This window comes from Oncorhynchus mykiss, chromosome 16 (assembly GCF_057628025.1).
Source record: "Oncorhynchus mykiss isolate SJ-2025 chromosome 16, ASM5762802v1, whole genome shotgun sequence".
Classification (NCBI taxonomy): Eukaryota; Metazoa; Chordata; class Actinopteri; order Salmoniformes; family Salmonidae; genus Oncorhynchus; species Oncorhynchus mykiss.
The window spans coordinates 27,122,887-27,141,503 of record NC_143037.1 but is presented as its reverse complement, the minus strand read 5'-3'; the positions used below and the strand labels follow the sequence as shown (position 1 = coordinate 27,141,503).

Genomic DNA, 18,617 nt, shown 5'->3' with positions numbered 1-18,617 from the left:
AACTGTCTCAGGGAAGCTCATCTGCATGCTCGTCGTCCTCACCAGGTCTCGACCTGACCTGACGTAACTGACTTCAGTGGGCATATGCTCACCGTCAATGGCCACTGGCATGCTGGAGAAGTGTGCTCTTCATGGATGAATCCTGGTTTCAACTGTAACGGGCAGATTGCAGACAACGTGTATGGCGTCGTGTTGGCGAGCGGTTTGCTGAGATCAACATTGTGAACAGAGTGCCCCATGGTGACGGTGAGCTTATGGTATGGGCAGGCATAAGCTACGGACAACGAATACAATTGCATTTTATCAAGAACCCGAGGCCCATTGTCGCACCATTCATCTGCCGCCATCACCTCATGTTTCATCATGATAATGCACGGCCCCATGTACACAATTTCTGGAAGCTGTCCCGTTCTTCCATGGCCTGCATATTTACCAGACATGTCACCCATTGAGCATATTTGAGATGCTCTGAATCGACAGCGTGTTCCAGTTCCCGCCAATATCCAGCAACTTCGCACAGCCATTGAAAATGAGTAGGACAACATTCCACATGCCACAATCAACAGCCTGGTCAACTCTATGCAAAGGAGATGTCGTGCTGCATGAGGCAAATGGTGGTCACAACAGATACGGTTTTCTGATCCACGCCCCTACCTTTTTATTTTTAAGGTATTTCCAATTATGTGAAATCCATAGATTAGGGCCTAATGAATTCATTTAAATTGACCGATTTCCTTTATATGAACTCTAACTCAGTAAAATCTTTGAAATGTTCCTTTTCTATTTGTTTTCAGTGTGTATTCAATTAAATGAATACACCATTGATATATTATTAATGCCTTTCTCTCTCCTTACAGGGGATAAGACAGATGAACTGCAGCCCCCAGATGCCCAAGCCTCAAAACCAGAACCTTGGGGAGACATCCAACACGTATCTTTTTTAATACATACTAACCCTTTAATTGGTTTTCCTGTATCTGAGCTTGAATCCTTATAACCAATCATTGTACAAAATAAGTAACGTTTCAAGTTCTTTTTGTAGTATGTACAAGATACACATGGTGCAGCAAAATTTGTACTTGCAGGTTCCTTCTCGACAATGATGAGAATACAATTAAAAAGTAAATGGAATTACAATAGAATAAACATTTTAGCATCCTCAAGTGAGGGACATCAAGGAGATTCAAATTCAAAAGCTTGTTCAGTACATGAGGGTAATTTGGTCATGATCGCCACAGATTTTTTATTCACAGGACAGGAGTTTACAGGTTCTTGTTCCAGCCTTTCACTAACACCCCATTCAAATAATTGTGGTCTAAATTGTAGACAAGGAATAGTTGAACATGGTGTTAGTGCAGGGCAGGAATAAACACTTGCGCAACGTGCAGTGCCTGGGGAAGAAATCACCCACGTCTGTATTTTAAAATGAGCTTCATATGTTACAATGAGCTGCCAATTCTGCATGATAGAGAATAAATGTGTGGATCCACTTCCAACATAGTGATGTGGCACACTGCTAAATAAACTCCTGACTAAACTCCCAAGTTCTTTACATGTCTGGGTGATTGGGTGGGATGTGCTTCAACCTGAAGAGAACAGAGCATAAACATAAGGCCAAGGGAGGAGAAGTTACCTTCACTGCTCACATTTCAGTGCTGGTTTAAGTTGCTGAGAACCACAACAACCTTTATTAATGTGCAATGGTTTTGTAAACAGTTTCATATGCATAAGCTTGATCAAGTTGTCACTGATTTATTGAAAATGAAAGTCATTTGTTGAATATTTTAACATAATTTGGTGAATAAATCAATGTAATACTTAATACTTACAAAGTTATTCATTATTCCTCTGTGTAATATTTGTCAGGACTTCTAGAAGTAGTGGGTGGAGGAGTCAGGCGCAGAGAGCAGGGTAGTTAGATACGTGGCTATATTTATTCCCAAAGCAACAGAGTATCGGTCAACGCCACACACACGGGCGCTAAAAGACCCAGTCCAAAACAAACAGGACGAAACGGTTCGGGAAATAAAAATCACACATACCAATAACAGAAAAACAAGCCCGCACAAAAGCCGGCAGGCCTACCGGGTTTAAATAGCCCAAAACAAGAAACAGGTGCAACTAATCAGACAACACTAAATGAAACAGAAAAGGGGATCGGTGGCAGCTAGTAGGCCGGCGTTCGCCCGAACAGGAAGGGGTACCATCTTCGGCGGAATTCGTGACAGTACCACCCCCCCCCCCCCCCCCCCCCCCGACGCGCGGCTCCTACAGCGCCCCGACCCCGGGGGCGGAGTGGAGGCGTTGGAAGTCCTTCAGGAGGGAAGGATCCAAAATGTCCCCCACCGGTACCCAGCACCTCTCCTCCGGATCGTACCCCTCCCAGTCCACGAGGTACTGCAGACCCCTCACCCGGCGTCTCGAGTCCAGAATAGCTCGTACCGTGTACGCCGGGGACCCCTCAATGTCCAGAGGGGGCGGAGGGACCTCCGGCACCTCACCTTCTTTTAGGGGACCAGCTACCACCGGCCTGAGGAGAGACACATGAAACCAGGGGTTAATGCGATAGTAAGAGGGAAGGTGTAATCTATAACACACCTCGTTTATCCTCCTCAGGACTTTAAATGACCCCACACACTGCGGCCCCAGCTTCCCGGCAGGGCAGGCGGAGGGGCAGGTTTTGGGTCGAGAGCGAGACGCTGTCCCCTGGTGCGAACACAGGGGCCTCACTGCGGTGGCGGTCAGCGCTCTTCTTCTGCCGTCCACCGGCCTGCTTGAGAGCATCCTGGACTGCCCTCCAGGTCTCCCTAGAGCGCTGTACCCACTCCTCCACCGCAGGAGCTTCAGTCTGACTCTGATGCCACAGAGCCAGGACCAGCTGGGCTACCAGCACGCATTCCGTCACTCCTCCACAAACATGTTGCCATTCCAATAAATTGCAGGCTTCTCTGACTGGCTATTCACAATCCCCTCATTTCCTGGAAACCGGGGGCTCTTCAGGGGTGGTCAGAGGAGTGTTCAGGTAGGTGTATAGGAGTTTCCATCGGTGCCACGTCGGTGGAGAGTCCAGACCAGGTTTCCACTGTGCGCATTCCCCCAGAATATGCCGATTTGGCTATCGCTTTTTGTATTTAAAAAAAGGCGACCAAATTACCACCCCATCGACGGGGGGATTGTGTGATAAACCTCCAGGAGAATGCTGCACTTCCCAGGAGTCACGTGTACCCATTGTCACAGGAGGAGACGTTGGCCATGGAGACATATGTCACGGAATCTCTGAGACGGGTACATTCGGCCCTCCACGTCACCCGTCTCCTCGAGTTTCTTTTTTTGTGAAAAAAAGGAGGGAGGACTGCGTCCGTGCATTGATTATCAAGGTCTAAATTCGAACACAGTGAGATTTAGTTATCCGCCACCTCTCATCGCTACGGTGGTGGAATCATTCCACGGAGAGCGTTTTTTCACGAAACTGGACCAAAGGAGCGCGTTTAATCTGGTGCGTATTCGGGATGGAGACGAGTGGAAAACCGCGTTCAGTACACATCAGGCCACTATGAGTACCTCGTCACGGCCGTATGGGTTAAAGAATGCTCCAGCCGTCTTTCAATCCTTTGTAGATGAGATTCTCAGGGACCTGCACAGGCAGGGTGTGGTGGTATACATGGATGACATCCTGATCTATTCTGCCACACGCGACGCGCATGTCTACGTGGTGCGCAAGGTACTTGGGCGACTGCTGGAACATGACCTATACGTCAAGGCTGAGACATGTGTGTTCTACAAACGAGCCGTTAACTTCTTGGGTTATCGCATTTCCACCTCGGGGGTGGTGATGGAGTGTGACCGCATTAACGCCGTGTGTATTTGGCCGACTCCGACCACGGTAAAGGAGGTGCAGCGGTTTTTAGGGTTTGCCAATTACTACCGGAGGTTTATCCAGGGTTTTGGGCAAGTGGCAGCTCCTATTACCTCACTGCTGAAGTGGGGGCCGGTGCGTTTACAGTGATTGGCCGAGGCGGACGGAGCTTTCAAGCGGTTGAAGGCGCTGTTTACTTACGCGCCCGTGTTAGCGCATCCGGACCCCTCGTTAGCGTTCATAGTGGATGTGTCCGAGGCTGGGGTTGGAGCCGTGCTGTCACAGCGCTCGGGCACGCCACCGAAGCTCCGCCCCTGCGCTTTCTGGCTGTTGGTGTGCTGTCACTTCTGTATAAGAAGGGGGAATCAACAGACCTTGGCAACTGGCGGCCGTTGACCATGCTGTGCGTAGATTACAAGCTACTTGCAAAGGTTTTAGCAGACCGGTTGCGCACAGCCCTTCTCTACGTCGCCCATGAGGATCAGACGTGCGGGGTAGAGGGCCGCTCTATTAGATGGAACCTACAGTTAATCAGGGACATCGCTTGGGTTGAAGATAGAGGCCTGCCTTTAATGGTAGCAGCGCTAGATCAGGCAAAAGCCTTTGATCGGTGAATAGATATTTTCTATCCAGAGTGTTAGGTCGATTAGGATTTGGGGAGAAGTTCATAGGATGGATCCATACATTATATGTCGGAGCGGGGTGCCGAGTTAGTGTAAATAGTCACTTGGGTGACGTTTTTGACCTCTCGTCTGGGGTCAGGCAGGGGTGCCCACTCTCGGCTCTCCTCTTCGTTCTGTACATGGAGCCTCTGGGGGCTGCCATTAGGGCAGACACAGGGGTGGAAGGCTTGTTGATCCCTGGAAGTGGTGGGCTGTGTGTTAAGATGACGCAGTACGCTGACAACACTTCCTTGCTGCTGTGCAAGGACTCGTGCCTGACAAGGTCCCTTGCCATCATTGGGAATTTCACCCGAGCGTCGGGAGCGGTTCTGAACCATGCAAAGTCTTCCGTTAAGTTTTTCAGGAAGATGGCGCGGTAGGACGGATGTGCCCGGGGGGTTATCTCTCTGTGAGGGGGCCCTGAGGATTCTCGGGGTCCATTTTGAGACCTCCGGCTCAGCGACGCTGAACTGGAACATGGGTATCGCAGTGGTACAGAGGAAGCTAGCGATGTGGAAGGCTAGGTCTTTGTCTTTTATGGGCAAGGTCCTGGTCCTAAAGGTGGATGTGTTGTCATCTATTTTGTACTTGGCGTACATCTACCCATTGCCGGCTTGTCTGAGGAGGCCTCTAGTGAGGCTTGTGTTTCAGTTCATGTGGGGTGGCAGGTACGAGTGGGTCGCCAGGGCATGCATGCTCTGTCCCATCGGGGAGGGAGGTAGGGGGGTACCACATCTCCCCCTCAAGCTGGATGCAAGTTTTGTTTCTTTCTTGTTAACGGAGCTTGCTCATCCAGTGATACACCCGTCCGGTTACCTCCTGCGGGTGTTCTTCTCGTATCAGGCGAGAAGCGTAATGGTGTGGTCTAACACGGGTCCTCGGGCGGAACAGCTGCCGTGGCACTTTGGCCATGCGGCCAAGTGGCTGCGTGCGCACCCTGAGGTTGAAGTTGCCCGAGTAGGTTTAAATCACAGGCACCTGTACGAGGAGGTCAGACAGGCAGGGAGTCCGGCGCCTGTAGTGGGCATCTCGGAAGTGGTCTGGGAGGGAGTGCAGGCGCGGGGTCTGGACAACAGGCTCAATGACCTGAATTGGTTGAGCCTCCACAAGTGCTTGCCGGTACGTTCCATCATGTACCGGCATAGTTTGGCGCAATCCCCCACCTGTCCAAGATCCTCTTGTGGCAGGGAGGAGACTGTGCGCCATGCCTTTTGGGACTGTGCCTTTGCCGGAGTAGTATGGGCTAGGGCACGGGTGTTGTTAGGTTTGGTAAGAGGGGATTTTGTATTGACGTGGTCCAGGGTAGAGAGAGGTTATGGGAGAGCGAGAGTGTCGGATAGGGACAGGTTTCTGCTCTGGCTTCTCATGAGTCTCTTTAAACGGGAGCTGTGGGAAGCCAGGCAGAACATGGTGAAGACAGGGAGAGATTGGGGGGTGGAAGGGATAGTGAGGAGGGTGGAAGGAGATTTGAGGGGGAGAATGAAGAGGGAGGAGAGGAAGTGGGGGCAGCATGCTGCCCGGGAGAGGTGGAAGGGGGGTTTAGGGCTGGGTGTCATTTAGATTTGTAAGGGGATAGATTAGGGACGGGGAGATAGGGAAAGGTAGTTTGTAGGATGACGGGGAGGGAAGATGCTCCCCTGAGATTTTGTTTGGGGTTTTTGTTTCGTTAAATTAAAATACCATTATTGGAGTATGAATGAAAATGATGAGTTGTAAAGAATGAATGGTATTGAACGTAATAAATTATAAAAAATAAAAAATAAAAAAAATGTGTTAATTGTAGGGATGCCCATGGAGCTGGGGATAAGAAATATCCCATGCGAGAGAGGCAGGTTGAGGTTTCCAAGGTTAGAGTAATGCAGAAGTTGTCATATGCTGAAGCAAATGAAGAAAGTAGAGGAAGATGGGTCAAGGGGGAGGAATCCTGAGAGGGGTGTGAGTAGTAGATCTGTACCAGTACAGAGGGATAGGCTGGCAAGTGACAAGTTTCAGTCAAATTAGATTTTTAGCATTTTATAGCAATGGTTGTTAACGTTACTGCAGGGATGGAACGTGAGTCGCAGAAAATTGAGGTGGTGGCAGCTGCATATTCTACAGAGTATGGGTGCAGAATTGCTTTAAAGGCATTGCATGGTCAATCTGATGTCTGAATTGGCCGTGCAGTATTTACAGTGCGAGACTTGACATCAGAAGAGTTACAGGGTGTGTTACGTGACGGTGTCACATACTTTCAAGTTGTTGGCATGAGGTAGGACTAAATAGTGGAGTATGGTGTGTTTTTAAATTTTATGTTTTTATTTTTTTAAATGTGTGAGTGTAGTGTTCGATGGTAGGGTATTTGTTTTTTTCAAGCAAAGCATAAGGGAGTTGTACTCCAGTCTAGTAGGTGGCGGTAATGCAACATATATTGGATGCCAACCGCCGTTAAACCTCATCGAAGAAGAAGTCCTCCGGTCGCCATATTGGGCTGCAGCTAACCGTACTTGGTTGAGGCGGGGAAAGTCCTTCTCCTTTGGTTCAGGAACATATATTTCCCATGAAATACAATGTGCTTGACTTGGATAGGAGCTAGCCAGCTCTATTTGCCAACTATCGAACGTTAACCAGTATATTTTAATCTAAAGATGACTTTCGTGTTTCTCTGGTCATAAGAATGCTACTATTAGCTACGTTGATGACTGCCACTTGGAATTAAGCTGTTCATTTTGATAGAATTCGTCCAGTCTGGTAAGTAAACTCCTTTTGGAGAGCTGGCTAGCTGTTGTTTACATTGAATAATGCAATGTCCATGTAATGTTAACGTTAAGATTACCCAAATCGATGGCAAGGCTACAGTTATTAGCTGACAAAGTTAATTTATTTACCAGAAACAAAATCAATGACATTTGTGCCAGCTTAGTTGGTCAAGGGGTATTTGACTGACACGTCACCCATGTGGTTCAGGCTATTATTGTTAGCTACCTAAAGTGGCTTTGATTAGGTTGTCTTTTACAGATTTGTTATCCGTTTTGCACCCAATGTCAACATCATCTTGTCTTGACTATGTTGAAAGCACACTAATGTTGACCTTTCTATTTTCTCAGCTCTGAATCTCAGAACTTGTGCTCAGAAACTCAGGATCCTACGGTCGGTCACCTTACCTTCCCTGTCACTTCCCAGGCCAATGCTCCTTTATTGATCCCTCAACTTCTCCAAGCCATGTCTGTGTACTTGGAAACCAAAGTTGCCACCACACCTCTCCCCCTCCCCACCCACTTCTCCAAGGCTGAGCAGTCCTTCTCCCTTAAGAAACGCCGCCTCCCCTTCTCTTCATCCTCCACCTCATCTCTCTCAACTCCCGCCCATATCTCGCACTCACTACCCCCGCGCCCCCCGTCCAAGGGCTGCCCCCCTCTGAGCCGGGTCTTCCCCCAGCGCCCCCCGTCCCCCTGGTCTCCCCTCTCCCACTCCCTCATCAAATCTCCCCCTCCGCTGTCGCTGTACGACCCCAGCAGACAGCAGTCCTACTTCAACCAGTGCTTCACCAACCTGGGCCTGCTGGGGAGAGGGTCCTTCGGTGAGGTGTACAAGGTGAGTGGGAACTGTCCAAAACGGATGCACGGGAAATTCAAATATCATAGATAAAATAAAATGTATCATGTCAATCAACATCTTTAATGTGGAGAGCCTAAATAACACAAGAACAAGATCTCAGAGCTCCACTTGACCGCTTCCCAGGTGCTGAGCCACCAGGACGGGCACCACTACGCTGTCAAGCGTTCAGTCCAGCGCTTCAGGGGCAACAGTGAGCGCAACAGGAGCATGCGGGAGGCCCAGAACCACGAGCGCCTGTGCCCCCACCCACACATCCTGGGCTTTGTGGCAGCCTGGGAGGAGGGGTGCCGCTTGTACATCCAGATGGAGCTGTGCTGCACCAGCCTGCTGCTGCACGCCGAGGCCCAACATTCCAGCCCAGGTCAGTCAGTAAAAATTGGAAAGGTGCACTGTGTGACACAACATATGTTGCATACTACTGTTCCATGGATGTGATTTGTGAATGGCAGTGAAATTAAATGTAGTTAATGTGAGTTTCTTTGTATTTGTTTATAGTTCTTGTTACCTATTTCTATGACATTTGGGGTGTGATGATTTCTGTTGATACACTTTGTCTGACCGCCACTGATACACAATACGGCTGTGCTAACAATACCTGAGGAATGTAACCCTGTGTGTCCATAATTACATTTTTCTCCCATTACTCTACAGATGAACCTGCGGCGTGGGCATACTTGTGCGACCTCCTTTCGGCGCTGCACCACCTTCATGCCCGTGACTTCGCCCACCTGGACCTCAAGCCGGCTAACGTGTTCCTGACGCGCTCTGGCCGCCTCAAACTAGGAGACTTTGGGCTGGCCCTGGAGCTCAGAGGGGAGGGAGTCGCCGCTGGCCTGCCGGAGGGGAAGGGGAGGGAGAAGGAGGATATCCAGGAGGGTGATCCCCGATACATGGCCCCAGAGCTGCTGAGGGGCGAGTATGGTCCTGCTGCTGATGTTTTCAGGTGATGATGCCGGTGCTCCCTATACTCCTTAATAATGGAGGAAGTGATTCCCCTTTATGATGTGAAGTGCTTTGAGCACCTGGTGGGGAAAAAAACATGATTTATATCTAATCAATTAGTAATAATGAGACTTTCCTGTTTTTCTCAGTCTTGGCGTGTCCATCTTGGAGCTGGCTTGCAATATGGAGGTGCCAAAAGGGGGAGAGGGATGGCAGCAGCTCAGACAAGGCCGTCTACCTGCAGAGTTTACCAATGGTAATGGCAGGTTGTTGTTTTTTTGTACAATATATTTATGGGCTTTTTTTTTTTTTTTTTTACAATTTAACAATCTTCTAAATATGACACAGATAATGCGTAATGGCAGCTTTTACACATCTGGGACCGTATCCACAAAGCATCTCAGAGAAGGTACTTGGAATCCTGTTAACCTGTTTTTAAGACAAAAAAACTCAACTCGGAGTAGGTTTTAGGATGATGTTCAGACTGAGCCAAGAGTAAAACTCCTCATAAAAGTTTCTCAGGTGCTAATCACGACAGTTTGAGGTACCGCAAAGGAAAGATGCTGATGACTCTCATTGATATTCTAACAAATGATGGGAAATACCCACTTGCGGTAAGGCATCGCCAGCTGTGAACACGTTTCGGACAACCACGTTGAATGTAACTGTACATCAAATGTTGCAATGATAAAACGCAGTGAAATTAACCTGCACACTGTCATGTCCTTCCATGTGTTTGTCTAATATTGAAAAGCAATCGGGAGCATCAGTGTAAGGGAATCATTTTTTTCATATGGTTTGCACCTGGCAAATTTGTCTCGAGTCTGGACATTCACATTTTATGCCTATTAGGGTCATCCTTTTTATCTTCAATTTTCTGTTTCCCGTTATTGTCTGTGTACTTCCAGGCCTGTCAGTGGAGCTGCAGACTGTGCTGCGGATGATGCTGGCCCCGGAGCTGTCTGTGAGGGCCACCGTGCCCGAGCTCCTCACCCTGCCAGTGGTCAGGAGACACAGGTGGAGGCGCCATGTCTCCCTCTTCCTCCGCGAAACCCTGCTCACACTAGTCGCCTTTTGCCAGGTTGGTAAACCCAGCCGCCATAACTTTCCGCCTCCCTCTAAACTGCGATTTAACTATTTTAATAATACATTTTGTTCAAACTCAACTGCTAACCAGCATAAGAAAATATATTCTAAAGTAGCTATGATACACATGTTGGATACAGGGATGCAAACTAGTCACCTTTCGGCAAAATTTGCCGTTTTGAATCCAAAATAGGTGACCTACATGATTCGTGTAGATCCATTGAGAAAATTTTGGTTGGGGGGTGGCTTTGGATCATTACTGGCTGTAAGCGAACGAGTGATGTGCTTTTGGAGCAGTAGTGGCTGTATCCAAGGCTCAGCTAATTGTTCACATAATAATTCACACAACATAATGCAGCAATAATACACAACATAATGCAGCACGTGACTGAAGAGAGAAGGAACAACCAATTTGCTAGTTACAGTATCAGCGTGCACTCTGGAAAGACAGCAGAGAGTAGAAACGCAGTTTGCCGGTTACAAGAGGTAGGTGAGAAGATTAACCACGGGGACAGGTGTGAGAAGATGATGGAGCGTACTTGAAAAACAACTGGCATTTGGAAAGTTTGAGGTGAGGGAGAAAGTGTGGTGGAACAGGTATTGTTAGCATTGTTAAGTATCTTGCTAGCTGGATCAAATTCTCCATTAGCTAGCCAGAGAAATGTTGAGCAACATTAGCCAACTTAACTGATCAAATTGAGTTTATGGTGTGAAAATTAGTTGGTTAATGAAGTCAGACAGCTAACGTTGTCTAGCTAATGTTACAACATCAGATGAGCTAACGTTAGTAACCTAACCAATTCGCTATAGTATTAACTGGTATTTGACTCCTTTCCGTTCCTCAATTTATAACGCTTTAGTTGCTTACTAGGACCCTGGCAATCTGTGAAATTTTAACTAACTACTAGCTGTGAAATAATGTTTTCCATCTACAGTATGTGGTTAATTTTCAGAATGAGAGAATTAGTTGAAAATGAGGCATTGCTTGTTAAACAAGTGGATTCAGGGATCAAGTGTAGCTGAAGCTGGGCCTGGCTTAAGCTGGATGCCACTCTGGAGGTGAAAGGAACACCACACACTTTCCCTCTTTCTCACTTTTTCAATACAGTGGATTAAAAGGGGTATGCCAGGTGTACTCTCTGCCTGAAAGATATCAATTATGCCAACAAAGGGTATCATGCTCTGCTGGCACATTGTAGAACACATGTCCACAGGCAGAAAGTGTATAATGTAGTAATGTGCAGTGTAGTCCAAAAATATTGCTTTTGTTGTTGAACTTGACAGTATCACTTGTGTGTGAGTGAGGGGGATTATGTTTATTTTACTCAGTGAACATTATTTTTGCACATGTAGCCTTGTGCACTTGATCGATATCTTCTATAGTGGCCACTATAATAGAGCAAAAAGAGTGCCAGTTAGAATGAAACTATTTCTACTTTTAAGATGTTTTTCCCCAAGTGCAATGTTCTATTATAAAGGCTGTCATGGCTAACTGCAATATTGGTGTATTTTTCTTCTTCTCAAGACTTCAGTGTCGTTTGCTGTAAAGTCTAGGCATAAAATAGCATTGGATTGCTTGTTTAATTTTTTAGATGAGTTAGGTTCACATTAACCCCTTTTTATTTTACACACAGACTGATCATGTAAATCATATTATTTGTTGTTTAATTAACCTGCATTTCACGCTAAGCAGGGAATTTATTTTTTCACAAAATAAGTGTCTCCTTTTTGGGACCTCACCAGTTTGCATCCCTGTGGATAGACTCTCAATGTTGTTCAAGATGGACCTGTTTGATTTGTACTTCTATTCAAATAAACTTGTGTATCTTCTACCTTTCTCTCTTAGTCTATTTTATACTCTGGTTGGGGGCTCTTCTCCTCTCTCAACCTCCCGTTCCTTCCACGCTGGACGCCCCCTTCACCGTGCACCCCTCCAAAGGAGAGTTCGGAGCTGGAGTTCATGCTGCCCCCCAGTGCCATGATGCACACTGACTCAGGCATCCTCGAGGACGTGGTGTTTCTGCCCGACGCCCTGGGCCCGGAGCACTCCCCCACCTTCTCTCACAGGTAAATGACAAACTCTGAACTGACACGAGACCAGATAACATCCAAATGAGAGTGAGCATTTGAGATATTGATTGGGAGGGAGTTCTCCATTTAATGCAACCTCATTGTCCCTTTTTCTGCATATTCATATACACTGAGTGTACAAAACATTAGGACACCTGCTTTTTCCATGAGACTGACCAAGTGAAAGCTATGATCCCTTATTGTTAAATACTCTTCAATTGGTGTAGATGAAGGGGTTAAAAAGTATTTGAGACATTGATGTATGTTTGCCATTCAGAGTGTGAATGGGCAAGACAAAATATTTTACTGTCTTTGAACGGGGTATGGTAGTAGATGCAATGCGCACCGGTTTGAGTCTGTCAAGAACCACAACACTGCTGGACCTTAGAGTTCCACTTCTTTCAGCAAAAAAACAAGAAACTGCGATTGCAGTGGGCTAAGGAATGAAAACGGTAGCCCCTGGAGAATTGGAAAAACATTGCCTGGTCGGAATATGGGTTCCTGCTGATGGGTGGACTAGGGTATGGAGAAAAGCATTTACTCAAGTGGTTATCAACATTGCAGGCTGGTGATGTGGGATGTTTTCATGGCACACTTTGGGCCCCTTGATGAAAGTGGAGCAACGTTTGAATGCCACAGGATATCTGAACATCATTGCTAATCAGGTGCATCCCTTCATGGCGGTAGTGTATCCATCTGCAACTCAGTTTTTTTCATCAGGATTATGCCACAAGGCTAGGATTGTCCAGGAATGGTTCCATGAACATGTCTGTGAATTCAGCTTACTGCATTGGCCTGCCCAGTCACAAGATCTCAATCCAGTCGAGCATCTGTGGGATGAGATGGAACGAGCTATTTAGAGTAGTGATCCACTACCAGCCAACTTGACACAACTGTGGGATGCATTGGAGTCAACATTGGCTAGCATCTGTGGGGAACGCTTTCGACACCATTTTAGAATCCATGCCCAATGAAGTGAGGCTGTTCTGAGGAAAAAGTGGGTGCAAGTCAATATTAGGAAGGTGTTCCTAATGTTTTGTACACTCTGACTACTTTACTGTCGCTGGATAATGTACAGTACCAGTCAAAAGTTTGGACACGTGTTCATTCAATGGTTTTTCTTTATTTTGTATTATTTTCTATGTTGTAGAATAATAGTGAAGACATCAATATGACCCCATAGACACTGTATATTCGATAGGCAATGACTTGTAAAAACTACAAACCTCAGATTTCCCACTTCCTGGTTGGATTTTTTTCTCAGGTTTTTGCCTGCCATATGAGTTCTGTTATACTCAGACATCATTCAAACAGTTTTAGAAACTTCAGTGTTTTCTATCCAAATCTACTAATTATATGCATATTCTAGCTTTTGGGCCTGAGTAGCAGGCAGTTTACTCTGGGCACCTTATTATCCAAGCTACTCAATACTGCCCCCCCCCAGTCCCAAAAGTTAGGAACAAATTCTTATTTACAATGACGGCCTACCAAAGGGGGGGCTGAAGAAAAAAAAATATATATATATATATATAAATAAAAAAGGCATGCTCAAAACTAAAAGAGAACACAGAGTTAAGACAGGCATATACCGTAACGCCTGGCTGACTTCCCAGTTGGTGGTTCCTTCGCATGTCACACAGTGGCATGGAGTGTAGTAACATTTTGTGGAATCACGCTGACTCAGCACTTGATTTTGTGATTCTGTGAACTTTGTGTTGCTTTGTCGAGGCACATTAAAAAAGTATATTTTATATATATATATATATATATATACATCACGACAAGAGACAGCACTACATAAAGAGAGACCTAAGACACAACAGCATGGCAGCAGCACAAACATGGTACAAACATTATTGGGCACAGACAACAGCACAAATGGCAAGACGGTAGACACAACAATACATCACGCGAAGCAGCCACAACTGTCAGTAAGAGTGTCCATGATTGAGTCTTTGAATGAAGAGATTGAGAAAACGGTCCAGTTTGAGTGTTTGTTGCAGCTCGTTCCAGTCGCTAGCTGAAGCAAACTGTTAGGCCTAAGAGGGTTTTTATAAATAAGCATCAACCAGTGGGTCTTGCAAAGGGTATACAGAGATGACCAGTTTACTGAGTAGTATAGAGTGCCGTGATCTGTCCTGTAAGGAGCATTGGTGGCAAATCTGATGGCCGAATGGTAAAGAACATCTAGCCACTCGAGAGCACCCTTACCTGCCCATCTATACATTTAGTCTCCGTAGTCTAGCATGGGTAGGATGGTCATCTGAATCGGGGTTAGTTTGTCAGCTGGTGGAAGGGGCCAGAAGAGAACTTAGGGCATTTAGAGTACAGGCCGGTGTTGGTGGTGGCTGATAACACCCAGACACAGTCAACAAATAGTTATTTGAACGTTTTTAATGTGTAAAACCAGTAAATCAAATTGTTTAGGGACAGACTTGGTGGGGACAACCGAGCACTGAAGGTGCGTTTCAATTAACAGAGGTTTTAACTTAAGGCACACCTAACTACCCATCCCGGATCCGGGAGCGTTGTCATCGACTGACACTAATTAGCATAATGCAACGGACATAAATATTACTAGAAAATATTCATGAAGTCACAAGTGAAATATATTGAAACACAGCTTAGCCTTTTGATAATCACCCTGTCATCTCAGATTTTGAAAATATGCTTTACAGCCAAAGCAAGACAAGCATTTGTGTAAGTTCATCGATAGCCTAGCATAGCATTATGCCTAGCTAGCAGCAGGCAACCTGGTCACGAAAATCAGAAAAGCAATCAAATTAAATCGTTTACCTTTGAGCTTCGGATGTTTTCACTCACAAGACTCCCAGTTAGATAGCAAATGTTCCTTTTTTCCAAAAATATTATTTTTGTAGCCGAAATAACTCCCGTTTAGTTCTTCACGTTTGGCTGAGAATTCGACTGGAAATTGCGGTCACGACAACGCCGAAAAATATTCAAAATTAGCTCCATAATATCGACAGAAACATGGCAAACGTTTTTTATAATCAATCCTCAAGGTGTTTTTCAAATATCTATTCGATAATATATCAACCGGGACAGGTGGCTTCTTAGTAGGAAAGAGAGAAACAATGGCCGCCTTTGTCTATTACGCACAAATCACTCAGAGCCCTCAGCTGGCCACTTACGCAATGTTGTCCACGCTAATTTTTCAAAATAAAAGCCTGAAACTGTCTAGTGGCTGTAGACACATTAGGGAAGCCATAGAAAAAGGAATCTGGTTGATATCCCTTTCAATGGGCAATAGGGATGCATAGGAACACAGGGGTTTCAAAATAAGAGTCACTTCCTGATTGGATTTTTCTCAGGCTTTTGCCTGCAATATCAGTTCTGTTATACTCACAGACAATATTTTTACAGTTTTGGAAACTTTAGTGTTTTCTATCCTAAGCTGTCAATTATATGCATATTCTAGCATCTGGTCCTGAGAAATAGCCCGTTTACTTTGGGAACGTTATTTTTCCAAAAATGAAAATATTGCCTCCTAGTTTCAAGAGGTTGAGAAAAGTGCAAGGGTGACAATATATTTGTCCGCAACTGTACCTGTTAAGCTAAAAGAGTCAACAATAAAAATATATTGAAGGAAAAAGGAAACCGCACACTGCTCTTGATAGTGTCACCGATCTTTAATAAGCTTACGTATCGGCCACATGGCCTTCGTCAGAGCTTTTGGGATTTTTTGAAAGTTGCACCATTATGTGGACCTGGCTCCACCCACATCCGTTCTACACATCGAAGGGGGTTGGAGGCAAAGGAAAAATAAATAAGTGCTACCAAATATAACAATATACATTTCATAAATATTACAAAAGTGTATAAATAAGGCGTATTAAACACGTCTGTAAAATCTCAATGACATAGCAAGTTTTCATTAGTCATAGGGTACATCATACGAAAAACGTCAGAATAATCTACAAGAGACACATATTTCATGTTCAAATTCACAACATAACATACATAGGCATAATAAAAATATATTAAAATAAAATGCAATGTTAGCACTGCTGCTGAAAAAGTATGGTGAGATCAATCTTTTGTCCATCCTTTCAGCCACAGTTACTCAATAGAAAAAGGCTTAACTTATATTTCACTTATTATTGCCCTTTGACATTCTCACAATTTTCTCATTCAACAGAATCAAATCCCGGCTATCGATGGGAAGCACCTCCACCCCTCTGCCGAACTCACCTCCAGTATTCCATCAACTCAGTCCTGCCCACACCCCTACACACTCTGGTCACATCCACACACCTTCACGTAGCCTCAACCTCGCACACACACCCTCCAGCATCCACTCAGACAGATCCCGCCACACAATGACAGCACTCACAGGGTCCCCTAAAGGCACAAGCTCTCACAGACTCAGCCAGATAGACCGGTCCATGGACGCACACAATCAGCACAACACATCTACACACACTTCCCAATGGCCCGTCCGGAACTGGGTCCGCTCAGAGCCCCTCCCTCGACCCAGCTTTGAACCAAAGAACCTGCTCAGTCTGTTTGATGAGACGACTTCTACGTTGGAAGGACAACCCTGAGAACGAGACTGTAAATTGTGTTGAATGACGACGTACTAACTCCGGCTTTACATTGTAATAGATGGAGAACCACTGGACTGAATTGCCATGTGTATTATATAGTTCTCGGTTTCTGTTTTAAAATGCCTGTTTCAAACAATTGTTTTGCTTGAAATGTGTCAATTTTGTTCCCCTTTTATGAGTTAACAAGTTCTTACTTCAATTTGTAATTGATTGCATTAAAAGAATGGGTCAAGTGATATACAGTATTCCGTTATGAACTTTTCATGTCTTTGTATATTCACAACTATTTTGGTGATGGCAAGAAAATGTTTAATAGCTCATATTTACTGCTATAATCCATGACTCAAAGCCAATTAAAGAGATGTTGGAAGCTTATCCTGTCTTCATACTCAATTGATTACATGTGATCCATAGATGGATCATCCCAAAGATTGACTGAAAATAATATAATTGCAATTCACACACATCTAGACATAAGGTTAGTGTTCCCACATGGCCATATCTCCATGTTACAGCACTTGTTTACGGAAGACAAAGGCGGCCACCTGTGCTAATTAGCATGCTCTGAACACCTGCGTGTAAGCTTAACCCTTGTGTGGTGTTCATGTTTTTGTTATTCACCCAATGAACGTGGGTCTGATGGACCTACGGCATTATTGGGTTTTTAAAACAGTACCGCTGTAACAATTTACGTAAAAATACTTAATGTTGACTTATATCAATTACAAGAGCTATAGACAGCGTACATGGTTAATATTTGCCATTTACCTCTGCTAGATTACATTTATCATTGAAAGCACTTTTATTTTTTAGAGAATGCGATTTTTGTAAACCAATCAATTTAAATTAAGACATGGGTGGAATTATTGTTTATCTTGAACAAATATAAATGAAACAAGGTTTTCATCACTATTGATGTTTATTGCTTTGAACTGAACAAATTGGAAGGACAAATTTTACATACAGTATTTAATGGAAACGATAAATGAGCCCCGTTGAACACAAATTAAGGCTGGCCTACAAACCACATGAGGAACTGTATTTCTTGCACTTGATGCATGTGTACTGTGTCTTCCTGTCCTTGGGTCGACACACATCGCAGTGCTTCTTGTTGCTTCCGGCTGCAATCTTGAATGATGAAAACACTTTATTCAGGAATTTGTCTAACAACTCACTCACTCACGTAAAATAGTTACAGCAGACCCAGGTAGGAGAGTCAGATACACACACATGCGAAAACATCACTCACACTTACTTGTTGGTTCTGTGGGTCGGACGGTTTAATCGATTTGTAACAGGGAACAACAGTCGAGCTTATTATATGGCCGACTGACCTTCAGTTAGGCCTGCGCAATATAGGCCTATGCAATAATAAATGCATCTTCATATGGGATTTTATTATAGGCATAATAGGATAGGAGTAGCTATAGATTGAAGTTATAGGGCTATGTATACCATGCTATTATGCTTATTACCTTACCTGCATTCTTTCTGTAGGCTACCTCTGTATCATTGACATCCAAAAATGTTTTGCGCATGGAGACAGCAGGTGTGTTTTTCTGCATGGGTTCTGTTGGCTACTATATATTTTTGGCTGCATATATTTTCAGAAGGTGAATGCCAAATCATGGCACAGCTGCTCTATTTGGATAGGGCGGTGAGAAATGCAGTGCATCGTTGTCTTGCTTATCAGAAACATGCTGTGCCGGACACCATGGCATTCCAGGTGCGGTTATGGCCTTTAGGCCATAATTGGTATTGGGGTTGAATTGCCACATCAAACGTTTAGAATGTTTAAATAGTATATGATATTATCAATGCTCCAATATTGATATAACA

The 18,617-nt window shown here is 45.0% G+C and overlaps 1 protein-coding gene across 1 annotated transcript; it reads left to right on the top strand.

Annotated features, from left to right (window-relative positions):
• The first annotated feature begins 6,944 nt into the window (after positions 1–6,944).
• Positions 6,945–17,153, top strand: pkmyt1 (protein kinase, membrane associated tyrosine/threonine 1). Its single transcript, XM_021565465.3, has 8 exons — positions 6,945–7,245; positions 7,602–8,088; positions 8,236–8,473; positions 8,764–9,055; positions 9,204–9,310; positions 9,963–10,135; positions 11,987–12,207; positions 16,370–17,153. Exons 2-8 carry the CDS (start codon positions 7,717–7,719, stop codon positions 16,773–16,775), a joined length of 1,809 nt encoding a protein of 602 aa, XP_021421140.3. The 5' UTR covers positions 6,945–7,245; positions 7,602–7,716; the 3' UTR covers positions 16,776–17,153.
• Positions 17,154–18,617: the final 1,464 nt, after the last annotated feature.